The sequence below is a fragment of the Myotis davidii genome, unplaced genomic scaffold (genome assembly GCF_000327345.1).
Source record: "Myotis davidii unplaced genomic scaffold, ASM32734v1 scaffold194, whole genome shotgun sequence".
NCBI classification, from domain to species: Eukaryota; Metazoa; Chordata; class Mammalia; order Chiroptera; family Vespertilionidae; genus Myotis; species Myotis davidii.
In genome coordinates this window covers 3,222,179-3,236,960 of record NW_006286673.1, presented here as the reverse complement: position 1 = coordinate 3,236,960, position 14,782 = coordinate 3,222,179, and the positions used below count along the sequence as shown (strand labels likewise).

General features: G+C 42.9%; 1 protein-coding gene across 1 annotated transcript in view; it reads left to right on the top strand.

Annotated features, from left to right (window-relative positions):
• WDR37 (WD repeat domain 37) overlaps positions 1–8,498 on the top strand; it is a 65,765-nt gene extending 57,267 nt beyond the window's left edge. Inside the window, 3 exon segments of the mRNA XM_006758150.2 lie at positions 2,873–3,007; positions 3,415–3,529; positions 6,779–8,498. Of these exon segments, the coding sequence (XP_006758213.1) occupies positions 2,873–3,007; positions 3,415–3,529; positions 6,779–6,910 (382 nt within the window). The 3' untranslated portion in view covers positions 6,911–8,498.
• Positions 8,499–14,782: the final 6,284 nt, after the last annotated feature.

Sequence of the window (14,782 nt, the reverse complement as noted above, 5' to 3'; positions counted from 1 at the left end):
GAAACATCAGTGATGAGAGAGAATCATGGATCGGCTGCCTCCTGCACGCCCCCTATTGGGGTTTTAGCCTGCAACCCAGGCATGTGCCCTTGACTGGCATCGAACTCAGGACCCTTCAGTCCACAGGCCGATGCTTTATTCACTGAGCCAAACCAGCTAGGGCTTGACACACTCTTAAAGCTACTTTTAGAGCCCTTCTCTCTGGTCAGTAGTAAAGCTGGTCATTGCAGGGTTTTTGTTTTTTTAATCAGCAGCACATTTCAGCCATTAGAATTAGACTGCAGGCCCTAAAACTGCAGTGTGTTTCTTTAAAGCCAGGACCACTGCCATCTTCTCCACTAGAGTGTCAGCATCACCAGGAGTGGTTTCACCCCTCTCTGTTGGGGTTTCTCTCACAGAAAGCAGGCCTGGCACACCGTAGTGCTCTGAATCCTCCTCGGATGGACAGTTCTTTCAGTAATTAGAAAGGAAATCTCCCGGTTGTCCTGAAGAGGGAGGTGTAGAGAGGAGAGCAACCAAGTGAGAATATTTAGTGGCTGGTGTGGTAGATACCTGAACATCATCTTTCAAGAGTGGAGTTTTCAGTCCTGAAAGAGAATCACGTGTGATACAGTTTGACTCTTCCTTTGAATGTTTTTTTTTTTTATCTTTGGGTCTATTTTTGGGGGACTTAGCCATCAAGGAATATTCAGAAGTGTGTTTATTTGAAGAAGTTTCCTGTTTCTCTTTGAGGTATCTGGGGTGGTACAGGACAGGCTGACATGAGCTCCTTAAACTCTGCCAAGCCACAGTAGGAAAGGCCCTGGTTAGGGCATACTCTCCAGGATCCTGCCATGTCTCCTGAATGGTGTCATCTGTTAAATGCTTAATTTCTAAAACAGCTTGTGAAGTGGTGATGACCTGGAAAGGAATGTGGTCATCTGCTGGCTTTGTACACAGAGGCCACGACAGGGTCAAGTGGCATGTGCAGGTTTCCAGTGTAGGCGTGTGAGCTCTACCTTGGCTGGTGGAAAAGTGCTGAGGTCTATTTGTCACATCAGCCTCTGCTGGACACACAAGTGTTGGACCTGCACGTTCACGTGAACACTGCAGCGCACCTGAACAGGTGGATGGCCATTGAGAAGGCCACACTGGTTGCTGCTTGATATACTTTTCACAGATGGCTCTGTGGACTGGGGAGATGGCAGCCTGTGTTCCAGGGAAGGGCTCCCTGCTCTTTCTGTTCCCGGATGGAGTGCCTGCTCTCTAGTCCAGCGGTCGCCAACCTTTTGGACCTCACGGACCACTAGTGGTCCACCGCTGCTCTGGTCTGTACCTCAGATGCAGAAGGATGACTCTGTTTTGTAGGGAATACACCTTACAGTAAGAAATGGGTGCTCTGCAGTCAGGCCCTGACTCGGAGCCAGGAAAGCACCCTGCTTCAGCATTTCACGGGCCAGCATTTTCCACATCATATATTTTTTTCCTTAGCCATGAAATTCCAGCAGATTGTTATGCAAAACAGTTTTGTGTCTCTGTGTGACTGGGAAGACAGCTGTTAGTCCTAATGAGGAGTGCTAGCATTACAGTCTTTCCGTTGATTGAGACCCTCAGAGGGAGCGGAATGTTCCAGATCAGGCAGTGGTGTGCGGTGAGGAGGTACTGCACTGTCAGCTGGAAGCACATGGGCGGCTGCTCGCGGCGACAAGATAAATGAGTCTGAGCTTTTCCAGTGTGCGGCCGTGGTGGCCCGCTCCCCATGGGACCTGAGCTGAGGGTGCTGTCTCTGTGCCAGCTTTTCCCTTTGATGGCCCACAATACCTGTCAGGGCTGTGATTTATTAAAAACCTAATGTCTTTCAGCGTTTCATTAACATAGGGTTCGATGGTCTTTTGTGGAGACTTTTCCCATTAATTTAGCAGAACGTTAACTGAAGTTTAACTTGGCCCAAACCTCCTAAAAGACTAGACTCTTCAGAACAGCCCCTAGTCGTGAACTGCTCCCAGAACTCTGCCAGCAGTTTCTTTACACCTTGCTGCGACCTCTGCATGGAAGAGGAGCAGCACCTTATTCTAGTCAGGTTCTGGCATTGTTTTTTAAATAGGGAGTTCCAACGGGTTACTGGGCCAGTGCTCCAGGTTCCCCTCTCCCCGGTTCTGCCAGTGTCACACACAGTGTCCTTAGGTGTAGCACAGCGGCTGATGTTGGGCGATTTAGCACCTAGGGAGGGGATGTGACTGGTGTCGGGTGGGCAGAGGTAGAGGCTGCTCAGCCCAGGTGCACAGGGCACCCCATGAGCAGGGGTCACTGAAAGTTGACAGTACTGGGTTGAAACCCAACTGACAGGGACTCAGTCTGGATTTGACGCTGGTGGTGCAGTTTTAGGTCTAAGGTCTGGGTAGCACCTGGGCTTTCTGAATTCGAGTTTATCTCTTGTTTTAAGCTCTAAGAGAAATAAAAGTACTTTGAAATTATTGTGAGAAATGATAAGGTTGTATATATAAGATATTATTTATTCGTAGTTAATTTTTTTGCCTCTGAAAAATATGGCTCTTCAATATTCTGGGAGGCTGTTATTTAGGGCCAGAGTTGTCTGGAATGGTGAGATTGTTTTCTTGACCTTTCTTGTTATCTTTAAAGTTTTTTCCTTCTTATTGAGGTATAATTGACAAGTAAAAGTTGAGCATATTTAAGATATACAATGTGATGTTCTATATACGTTTCCACTGAAATGATCACAGTCAAATTAATTAGCACATCTATCATCTCCCAGGTGTGGTGAGGTCATTTCAGATCCATTCCCCCAGCAAATTTCAAGAACATGTTATGGTACCAACTATTGTCACCATGCCGAACACTAGATGAGTTCTGACCCTGTGCCCTTTACTTGTAGCACCGTGACCTCTGCCGTGTTCACCGTGGGAGATAACGTCGTTTCAGGCAGTGATGACCGCACTGTGAAGGTCTGGGATTTAAAGAACATGAGATCCCCCATTGCAACCATTCGTACGGATTCTGCCATCAACAGGTGAGGGAAACTGCTCATTGCTTAGATGTTTATTTGACTTGATAGGGTTGATTGTAGTACACTGTCTTGTACATGTGACAATTAAATGAACCTTGGGAAAGTGGTTTAGACTCCTGGGAAAATATTTGTCATTGATTCTCTAATGCAAAATCACTATCTGTAAACACTGAAACTTAAGTATCAGGTTGGTGTAATGGGCTTTGAGAATAAAAATGAGCCCATTGTGGCCCCTCTGTTTTAGTGACATGCTGTACATGTGAGTTGCATATAAACAGCTTGGTCTCTGTATCCTAAAGCTGCAGACACGTAATACTCACTGTTGTGTTTGCCATGAAGTGTGCATAGTATGGGATACCCTACCCTGGTGCTGTCACTGTCTTATATGGAACCTTCTTATCTCTTTGCAGGATCAATGTATGCGTCGGCCAAAAAATCATCGCCCTCCCCCATGACAACCGACAAGTCAGATTGTTCGATATGTCCGGCGTGCGGCTGGCGCGGCTCCCCCGCAGCAGCCGGCAGGTAACTGTGCTGCTGATGCATATTCACAGAATCTCAGTTCTTCTCCGTCATCAGTGACTCCTGGACGCACACTGGGAGCCACACGTGTGATTTTAGTTTCCTAATAGCCACTTTAAAAAAGCGAGAAGTTATTTTAACAGTATATTTAACTAGATAAACCCAAAATAATAACATTTGAACATGCCATCAATATAAAAATATTAGCAAATTTACACTCCTACTTTCTTACTGTATTTTGGATATATTTGATCTGTATTTAGAGTTCCTAAAATTTATCATTGAAAATGTTAAAATGTTTCCCAGGCCCTGAACTGCATATTAGTTTTTAAGTTTAATCTGAATGAAATCCAATGTTTAGTTCCTCAGTGTCAGTAGCCACGTCTCAGGAGCTCAGTTTTGCGTGGGTTAGTGGCCGCCGTACTGGAAAGCACAGTTTTAGATATTTTCAGTTGAACTTGTGCAAATTGGAAATATATTAAAGGACAATGCGTGGCCACACAGGAGTGGTGTCGTGGATTGTGGGAGCTTCTTAAGAAAGGACCCTCCACTCCTAGCCAGGAACCCCTTTCCATGGTGGGTTGCCAAGACAAACTCCATTGTAGAAGAGACTTTCCTGGGCTCTAGGACTTGCATTTGGCCCAGATGGTGCCATGCAGGGGTGTTGGGTTGGTGTATACTGGGGTATTTGCCCCACCTGTCACAGCTACCTGGGTTGCGGTACCAGCTCAGACCTGCTGACTCGGTCTCTGAGGGAAGCCTGTGAACCTGTGTTTAGATTCGTTCCCTGGGTGGTTCCACATTTGAGTGAGTGACATATCGGCTCCTTCTGTGGGGGAAATGGATGTAGCTGTAGTAACAGCCAATGTCCTCCCCTCCCCTTCCACTTGTGAAGGCAGCCTCTCTGCAGCCTTTGTGCCTAGCCGAGCCCCACCAGTCACACTCTCCTTTGCTTCTTTCGGCCTTTTCTGTGTGTCACTGTGATACCTTGCTCTCCCACCATGGCTGCAACTTGGTCGCTGCTCCTGTCCCCTTCAGGGCAGAGCCTCCAAGTGCAGGCATGAGCTGTAGGCTGTCCCTGTGGGAGGTAGGGCTCAGGCAGACCCAGGCCATTCCGGAGGTAGGTGGTCAAGTGGCATTTGCTACCAACAGAGCAGCAAATGCAATGGCACCAAGTTTCCAAAAGCCGTGTGTATCCAAGACACGGTTGGTTCTTCTCTGTGTAGCTCCTTACGTGTGCTGTTTGAAGTTAGTGACTGAGCTTCTTAATTATGAGTGCAGGTCACAGAAAAACTACTCATGAAATTAGAGTAACTACACAAAGCTAGAGTTGCTTGTCTGGGATTTTTGTGTTTTGGTAACTGCTGAGCATCACTGATGTATCCTAAACGTCTCTCTCACATAGAAGGGCTCTCTCTCTTTACTCTTTTATTTTATTTTTTTATAGCTGTGCCTGTGTAGTACATAAAATTGCTGTGCAACTTGGAAAGCCAGCATTTTCAAGCAAATGTATGAGTGTGTATGACTTCATTATTTTGAGAATGTTTCCTCTCAAAAAATAGGGAGATTTCAGCAGTTGTTGGTGGAGCTAATTCTGTGGACACAACTTTGTTTTTAATTATCTGTTAACATTCAACCCTGTTGGAATTGTAGAATTCCGCTGTGTTTGACTTTATTTCCTCCTAAAGTAGTTTGTGAAAATACTTATCTTTAAGGTTAATGAACAACATTTCATTTCATTCTGAACCTGTAACATTTCAGATGAATCAGTGTACTTTTCGGTTTCACAGAACCACAGCTAGAAATCCCCGGTTCATGTTGTCCCAGCTTCTTTGAGCTGACAGCTTTATAAGGAGACAACGAAACTCAGTTCAACTTGGTCACTAGAGGGTCAGGGGCTTAAGATATGGAATTGTTTTACTTTGGGGAAAGTGTAAGTGCCATTTCCCAGAGTGTGGACTGTGATCAGGAGCTCAGGGAGGGGGTGGTGCAGTGTGCAGTGAAAGGTGATCTACAGACGGCGCACAGGATCTGTGCTGCAGGAGCGGAGAAGTTTTAGCGTGGCTCTGTGACTAGGAGGGCACAGAGTGGTTTCAAAGTCTGCATGTGCCCTGAGCCTTTTTTGGGTCATGTCTGTGTGCACTCTGGCGGGGGATGTACATGAGATGAAAGGATGACTCACCTAGTGCGGGCTCCCAGCTCAGGCAGGACTGAGATCCTGGATTGGACCCACATTTGCAGGTGCCGCCTGGTCCTTTCCCTCACTAGGTTGTAGGACGTGATCTCAGTGTTGGTCCAGTGAGTGTCTTGAGTTTATCATCTTGAACTAGTTCTTTCTAGAGGCTTGATTTTTACTGCCAGCTAGTGGATGCTTATGCATTCTCTCTTCTCAAGTTCCTAACAAAGAGATGTAGGAGAGCGCCCTTAACCCTTCATTCTGGGGCTCCTTTCTTGCAGGGCTTTCCCTCTGTGGCCTGATTCTCTCTAAAACCAGCAGCATTCAAATGCGAATGTTTTCCAGAGGGAGCTATTGTGCCATTCTTTTGAGGGTTTCTTTTACTAAATTTCTGTTAGCTGTTTCTAATCCTTCTTGTACTTTAATGTGTAATATAGCACCAGCCAAGTATTACTGTAACAATGACTGTGTCCTAAGGCATTGCTTGCATCTCTGCCTGTATATACCAAACATCACACTGTAAACTTTGTACGTTTTGCAGTAATTTTCCCCAACATTGTGGTATTGAACCAGAATTTCTAAAGCTATTGGGAATCTACTTGAAAGGCCATTCATTTTTCCTTTTTTTCATTTGACACCGAATGTGTTTTTTAACTGCTTGAACATCTGAACCAATTATTTGTTAAAATGATATTTGAGGTCTTTGGGTGAATTTTATTGAGTTTATTCCCAAATTTACCTAGATTCATTCATTAAAATTTAAAAAATTGATTATTTTTTCTTTCAGACTGTAATCTTACTCATTTTCTTAAAGAATCATGAGTGCTTTTGGTGTGTCTCACTAGATTCATGTTGTGTCTGACCTCATTCATTCATCACGGTCTTTCCATCAGCTCATCCCTGAGAACCTGCTGCCAACTCAGTATTTTTGTCTCACTCTGATTAATCCTGAGCGTTAATTTTTTCTCTCTCAATTTGGTTGCTTTGAGTGGTGTAGTTGTTAATTTGGTTGAGGTTTTATAGCCCTTATGTTTGAGGAATAATACACTAATTCTGGTTTGTGTGCTTGGTAATAGGGCCACAGAAGAATGGTGTGCTGCTCGGCGTGGAGCGAGGACCACCCCACCTGCAATCTGTTCACCTGCGGGTTTGACAGGCAAGCCATAGGCTGGAACATCAACATCCCTGCATTGTTACAGGAAAAATAAGGGGCCGGCATTCCTTAGTTTCATAGTTTGCCATGGACCTGTGACTGGAGCAGGCTTTTCTCATACCAATCAGCCATTTTTGTGAGAGCTGGACCCTGAGAAGGGTGATTTGTATATGTCCTTTCCCATTGTACCCAGCTTGCATGATGTACAGAACTGTGGTTATGTTTTTATTCCGTCTTGTCTGTGCTGGCATCCTCTGGTCAGTGGGAACAAAGCCGCTCCCTTAGCACGTGGCATTTGACATATGACAGGAGGGCATCACACTTGTGTGAGTTCAATGTGAACCTGTGTACTTACTGTGAGTGTAAGTCTGTGGCATTTCTGGAATAATCCTACATATCTACCTTGTCCTGGGAGACTGCAGAGCTGTGTTTGCGTTGGCTGCTGAATGGCGGGATTGGCAAAAAATTTTATGTTTACTTCCATGTGAAGTTGTAGCACGTGCTGTTGTTGTAATTCAGCTTCAGCTCTTCATCCTCTTACAGTTCTGTGAAATTAACCTGGATCTTAGAAGTTAAAAAAATAGCATCAAATGTTGAGTTTGCAGGATTCATTCATTCTTTTTTTTTTTTTTTTTTTAGAAAAAGTTTGTTCTTTTTATAGAAAATCATTTCAATACCCTGAGGCCTCATATTAGCAAATTCTAAAATATGATGATTCTAATCACCATTTTCAGATCGTAAGCAAAATTTAAAGCACTTTAGTTTATAGCTGTGGTTATAAACAGTTTTTAGAAGTTTCAAATAACTTATCCATTGAATGTGACTTGACCTTTTTAAGAAGGCTGTGCTACCTGAAGACAAAACCTTATTTATTTTCTACACCTTTGGTTTGCATATTTTCTACATGGGTTCACTTCTTTGGTGGTATTTGAGAGCCAACAATGCAAATAAATGAGTACTACCTCAAAAATAAATGTTTGGAAAACTTGGGAGTCTTACTGTGCCTAGCTAACTAAGCACTTTGGCTTTTAGCTGGAATACTGAGTTCAGTTCAGAAGGCAAGAAAGACAATCAGCAAATGTAATGGAAAGGCACTTGCATTAGCTAGCTACCAGGGTGGCAGCCGCAGCCATAGTTCACAGGTGACAAGATGCTCCTGTCTCAGCCGCCAGGACACCTCTCAGTGCCAACCCTCCCACTGCTGGAGTGGGCCTGTCACCCTTGCCTTCTTAGCAGTTACTGTGTTTGATGTTTGTGAGTTTGTGTTATTGTTGAGTTACAGTTTTGATAAAGAAGACATCTCAGTGTACTGCTCCTCATATTTTTAATCCCTTGAATATGTCGGAAACTGGCCTCTTGGAGAGATACAAGAGGGTAATGTTGAAAACGACCCATTCCTGTGTCTCCTATTTTGTAGTGACACAGCTGGGCACCGTTCGCTGCAGGCTGCCTTGGGGTGGAGCGCCTGGGCTCGGTCCTACAGTAGCTAATTTTTGAAACTTCAGCCCTGAGTCATTGGTGATTCTGAAATGATTTACAGAGCCTGGAAGGGAGAGAGACCAGGAAAAGCCAGTAAGAATAGTAGAGTTGAGGTTGCTAACAAAGGACAAACAATGCTTTAGAGCGACTTTATTTTTAAAGCTCTTTATTTTTAAAGCTAAAGAATTGGTTGTATTTTTAAAGTGTGACATTTGCCCTAAGCACACTGTTTGAGAACCAAGTCAGCTGGTCACTATGGGTCTAAGCACCAGGTTCAGGCACTGCTCTCCTGAGTGGTCTTGTGCTGAGATGGCTGATGGTCACACCTTCTCTACCGCACCTCACCCCAAAGACATGAGCACAGTGAGTTCTTAATGATAAGTTGCGTAACCACACTCTTGGGTTCCTCTTGTGTTTTTGAATGTCTGGCTGTCTTAGAATCACCATTAGGAACACTGAAAAATGTATACAAATAGGTAAATCAAACTTAAGAACTAGATCTCTTCCAGATTAAAAAATTTGAAACTTTTAGCTTGCCTGGTGTCAACCCATGAAACAAGAAGTCCCTGGTTCAATTCCTGGTCAGGGCACATGCCCTTGGTTGTTGGCTCAATCCCCAGTAAGGGGGTGGGTGCAGGAGGTAGCCGAGCAATGTTTCTCATTGATGTTTCCATCTCTCTCTCCCCCTCCCTTCCTCGCTCTCTGAAAAAATCAATAAAAAGATTTAAAAAATTTTGAAGTTTTAAAATATATGTTGTGATGGCCATTTAATTCTGTGCAGACCAATGCCCTTCATGGCCGACAGCTGCTCACGTTGCTAAGTGGAGGGGCCAGCCTCCCTTGTCTCCTTGAGTGCAGAAGGCCTCAGGGAGCTGGGGCTGTTCCCAGGAGCAGGACATGCTTCTGCTACCTGCTGTGTGTCCTCTGAGGGCATCCTTCTGGCTGCTCTGGTCATATTGCTGGCAATTTCAGGAGTCATGAAGGAGATTAGCGATAGTGTGTGCATGTGTGTGCTTGAATATGTGTGTGTGTATGAATGTTTGTGTGGCTGAAATTGTCATGTCATCAGCCACAAGTGATCTCATCTGAAATAGTCTTTTGAAATGGGAATTGTTTTCTCCTATATGATGTCCAAAATTTCATTTAATAATGCAAAGAGAATGTGGTTACTGAAAAATATGCATTGATAGAGAATTTTGTACAAGATGCATTGGACAAAGCAACACTCCTTTTCAACCACTGCACATTGGTTTCTGTAGAGTCAAAGATTCTGTACATATTTTGCCATCTGAAGAATCCTTTGTAAAATTATTTGTTGCTTAAATCTGTGAAAAACAAGTTTCTTTGGAGAAAGTACACATTTGTAAGTGTTGTGTAGAAGCAAGTGTTTTTATTGTATTGATGTAATTGTTTTTAAGTGTTCAGTGTCTTCATTGCAAAATGAAATTCATTAAAAATCCATGTTCCATAATTACTATTGTAAAAGTTTTGTTATTAGGAGTCCTTTTTATTATTTTACCTTTTTTATGTTTTATTTTGGTGCAATTTTGTTAATAGCTACTGGATATCACAATGATGTAGAAATTGAACAAATTTCTAATTATAGGATTGCACATTTGAAAATATAAATGCTAGACTTAAAAGAGCAATTGTGTTATATTTTCTATCTGCTTGTTAGAGGCTAATATTAAGCGATACATAATTATGCTTTTCCATTCCTTTATTCCTATCTCAAATTTTTCTGAAGGGCATTAACAGTTGGACCTAATACAGGTATTTCTCAAAGTTCCTCAGCGTCTCATAAGATGCTTGTCTGGTTCTTGTCATAGACAGGTAAGCTTGTTCAAAAGTTTTAAAAATTGCAGTTTTAGAAAGTCGACCGCATTTTCTGCAGGAGAGTGAGTGCAAGTCAGGATCTGTGGCGGCTGCCGGTCCTCCCTTCTGTTCTTACCCACGTGAGTGAAGCCTTGTGCTGGCCGCAGGAGCCTCAGGAGGTGTTAACACTCCCTGGTGTGTCCGGCCTGCCAGTGGCCCCCTTTTCAGGTGTGAAGGCTCGTTGCACAGGCATTGGGTGTACATTCAGAAACTCTCCACTGCTTGCTTAACCCTCTACGTTACTCTTCAAAAACGTGATTATTGGTGAAATTACATCTTCAGTTACATTTAAAACTTCACATATTAGTATAAAGAATCAAGAAGGCAAGACTTGTATTACTGTGATGTCATCAAAATGCCACCAAGATGTGTGTCTCCTCTACTATTCATAAGTTTTGTTTTCTCTTAATAAATTAGAAGTTAAATTATTCCAAAAATTGAGAACACCTCAGTTACTATGTACAACATATATAGTCCATATTACGGAGGGAAGAAGCTACAAATGAAATCAGAAGTCAGATAAAAGTGTTGTGTAATTTAAAATTAATTCTAATGAAATATCTTTAAGCAGCTTTTGGTAAAAAATAAAAGACTAAGCAGATCTTTGGATCTTAAAAGTCTGTGTGATTGACAAGTAATGTCCATTTGTGATTTGTGGGCTTGGGTAGAGAGCAACAAAGTGAGCTGCTTTAGATAGTTTGGTCCAGATATCTCCAAAGAGCTGAGGTTTAATCTTGAGCCTGAAGGTTGGTGAGGTGGGCAAGAACTGAAGGGTGACCAAGGAGCAAGGGAAGTCGCACACAGAACCAAGGGAGGACACCAGGTGAGGAGGGGGGAGGGATGGACGCCGAGTCCTGCAAGCAGCTTTGGGGAGAGAGTGGTTTGCTCCACGTCCTGCGCTCACTGACTTGGGACAGACTGAGGGGTCACCAGGAGCCGTGCAGGTAGAAGACATGGTCACAGTGCGGTGGGGGAAGAGCATGGCCTTGAGGGCTGACTTGGAAGGAGACCAGGCAGGTCTTGCCCGAAGGCAGGGCTGTTTATTCCGTAATTTAGGTGTGTGACAGGAAATGCTGTTACCGTACAGCTTTGCCCTCGGGCGTTCCTTAGTTACCCAAAGGATGAATCGAGCACAACCTAGAATGTATGAGAAGGATTTTTCCCTAAAGAAAATGGTAATGGGATGTGTTAGGAAATTTTAATCACTAGTTAGAAACATTGGGTTTCAGTTACCACTACAAAGAAGGAAAACACATTGGAAAGAAAAAAAATGATAAAAAGTGGTTATTGTAAGGGGGTTGGGAAATGTAAGTAAGAACTGGGGTAGAAGTGACTTTTTGGTGTATCACAGTTTTTAAATTTTAGAACCATTGAAATGCATCACTCAGTATCTGAAAAGTTCACATTTTATGCTAATGACAAAAACATAGGGTAGCTGGTGGGGAACAACTGACAAAGAAAAAAGGCTTGAAATTATCCATAGGAATATTAGTAACATAAAGTGTTACAAAGACATAATGAGAGACTATCGTGTGCATTAATAGGAAGAGTCAATATTGTAAAAATGTCAGCTCTTCCATGTTGGAAAGTAGATTCAGTGCAATTCCAATCCAGCTCACCCTAGTGTTTTGAGGGGTATGACAATCTGATCTTAAATTTATTGGAAAGAGAAAAGGCCATGGTTAATGAGATGTCCAAGGAGAAAAAGGAGGAGGAAGAAAGGAGAACAATAGATTTACCTTAGACCTGGCAGGGCTGTGGCCCATAAAGTGTGATATTGGCACTGGAAACAGAAGAACTGACCAGTGGAATAGTATGCCAGGTTGACTCTTGCCAATATGTAAACTTGAAATAGTTCTGCTTAGTTAATCATAGATCACTGGAAGAAAGTGGCCTATTTTAGTAATGGTTCTAATGGTACTGGTTATCCATATTGAGGGGATGGGGGAGAACGAGGAACTGGGATCCCTACCTCACACCAAAAGAAAATTTCACATTATATATTAAAGGAAAAACGATATTTTTTAAACATTTTTGTCACTTTGACTTTATTAAATATCTAAAAATGCATTAGCCATACTAGAAAGATTGATATTTAAGTATATTAAAAGTAAAAGATTATAAGATACCTTAGAGTGAAATGATAAATCACAAATTATAGTTGTAGCACATATAATCTACAAAAGATGAATATTCAGGATAATAAAAGTCTACATGTTTCCAGGAGAATGGGACAGACATAAGTATGCCACAAAAGAGAAAGCTAAATAGCCAATAAATACATATAGAAATTTAAAAAATGAAAATTAAGACCAAAACAAAGTACCATCTCAGAACTGTTAGGTTGATAAAAGCTCTGCCAAGCACATAAATTGTTGGAATATTTTATATGCACTTACTGGTTTGTATATAAACTAAATTGGAAATTGGAAAGTACTGTTTGTACGTCTGGATGTGTGCATGCTTCCCGCTCCAGCAAAAAATAGGGATACAGTTAAGAACATGGTTTATTAAAGTGTGGTATGCGAGACCTTGCAAGTCTTAAAATGGAGGTTCCTGGGTCTGACTCCATAGCTCAACCCAGAACGTTTCAGTAGGACGCAAGAATCTGCGCTGCAGACAAGCTCCTGTGCGTGATCTTGTCCAGTCTGAGTGCGGCTGTCCTGAGGAACCTCGGTACATGTGCACTGGGGGAGACAGGCAAGGTTGTGCTGCCAACCTGGACACAACCTGAGCACGTCGACGGGGACTGGTAAATAAACAGGCCCGTCTGCACAATGGAACATTACCTACCAGTAAACACGGATGAGACACCCAGCTTGCCCGTGTTGACCGTAGGAGCACAGTGGTGAATGAAGACATGAGCCACTGGAGTATGCAGTGTGAAACCGTTTTTACAAAGTACACACAAGCCCAGCCACATATGTCTGATTATGTTCACGTACATGGGGACATGGGGATGAAAACCCAAAATTCAGTATGGCATTCTCTGGGCCAGGAGAGGAGTGTGGGTGGGAGGCAGAGGGCAGGGTCCGTATGAGCCCAGAATTGGCTGATTCTGATTTGATTCTTAATTTAGATGATGAGTACACAAATCTCTGCTCCAGTGTTTGTACTTTATCTTTACAAATATTCCTTTAATGCATCTAATGTCATTAAAAGAGTAATAAAAACAATTCTAAAGAGAAAAATGTGTATTATTCCAAAGTTGGATAAAGTGAATGCTGATAACAAAATGGGAGATTTACAGTAATATTTTTAACCACATTAGTTTCAAGCTTAGTACATAACCATATTTTATTCACTTCAAATATTAGTGCTTTTCCCACTTAAAAACAGGTAGTAGTATTATTATTCTAAAATGTCTGATTTTCAGTTGGTGTGTAGAGTCCATAGGAGGAAATGAAGGCCAATTTTGTTCCAGGATAATGTTCTTGAAAAACATAGTCACTGAGGAAATTGCAAACCAGCAGTGTTGCACTGTGTCTAAATTGGGTTGTTTTCAAATATGTTTGGGAAATTCCAGCTTGAAAGTGGGAAATGTAATAAGGATTCGTTTACCAGGTGCGATCATAAAACAGTAAAAGGAGTTTTCTTATGTTGCTCATAAACTGGGACTGGAGATAATTTCAAATCCAGGAGACAGTCCAAAAATTGTGCTGAGCAGCGGCCACATATCAGAATAAGAATTTTTATTTTCACAGTCTGTGTTTGGGGGGAAACAGCATTTTAAACTGTAAGTTAAATTTATACTTGAGTAAGCCTTGTTGGTTTATGTGTCTCAGGAATGTGTTCTCATCTGAACTGTTGAACTTATTGGCATGAAGTTCTTCATATTATTCCCCCTTGTTGCCATTTAATATCTGAGGAATCTGTGGTAATAATACTGATACTCCCTCCAAACCACTATCATAATATTGGTAACATTGTACTGTTGTAACATTGGCTAGATTTTTTACCGTCGTGCAGATGGTAAGATTTATCAGGAACCATAACATGAGGCCTAACTCATGGTAGCCCTCGGGAGATGCTGCGTGAGTGTGTGAACATGGACTTGACGGAGTGTCCCCCAGCTCCTGCATCCCCCGTGCTCATGTCAAGGATTGCTTGCATTGCACCCCCACCTCCACCTTCTTCGCCTCCCACTCCCCACCCTAAGACCCCACGCCCACGCCCCTTAGAGCGTGCACTCACTGGCAACTTCCCCCTGAGGCTCCTTCCCCTCCATCTTAACCCGAAGGTCCTGACTGCAGTGGTCCTCTGCTTACTGCATCAGCAGCTATTTCATATCGCAGTAAACTCTAAATCTTGGAAAACTATTGTGAATACATGAAAACAGCAACCCACACCTTTTAGCTCCTAACCAGTCAGTACCATCTAAGTCAATCTAAATGTGGAAGCACTGAATTCCTGTGCCGTGTTTGAGACCCATTTCTGCCTGGACTCAGAGAGCGGGTGTCATCCTCCCCTCCTGACCACATGAGAAGCCCCGGTGCAGACCGCAGCGAGGCAGCCGAAGCGCAGCGGGAGGGTGGCTATAGCAGTTATCAGTGTTTTTGGACATCTCGGGTGG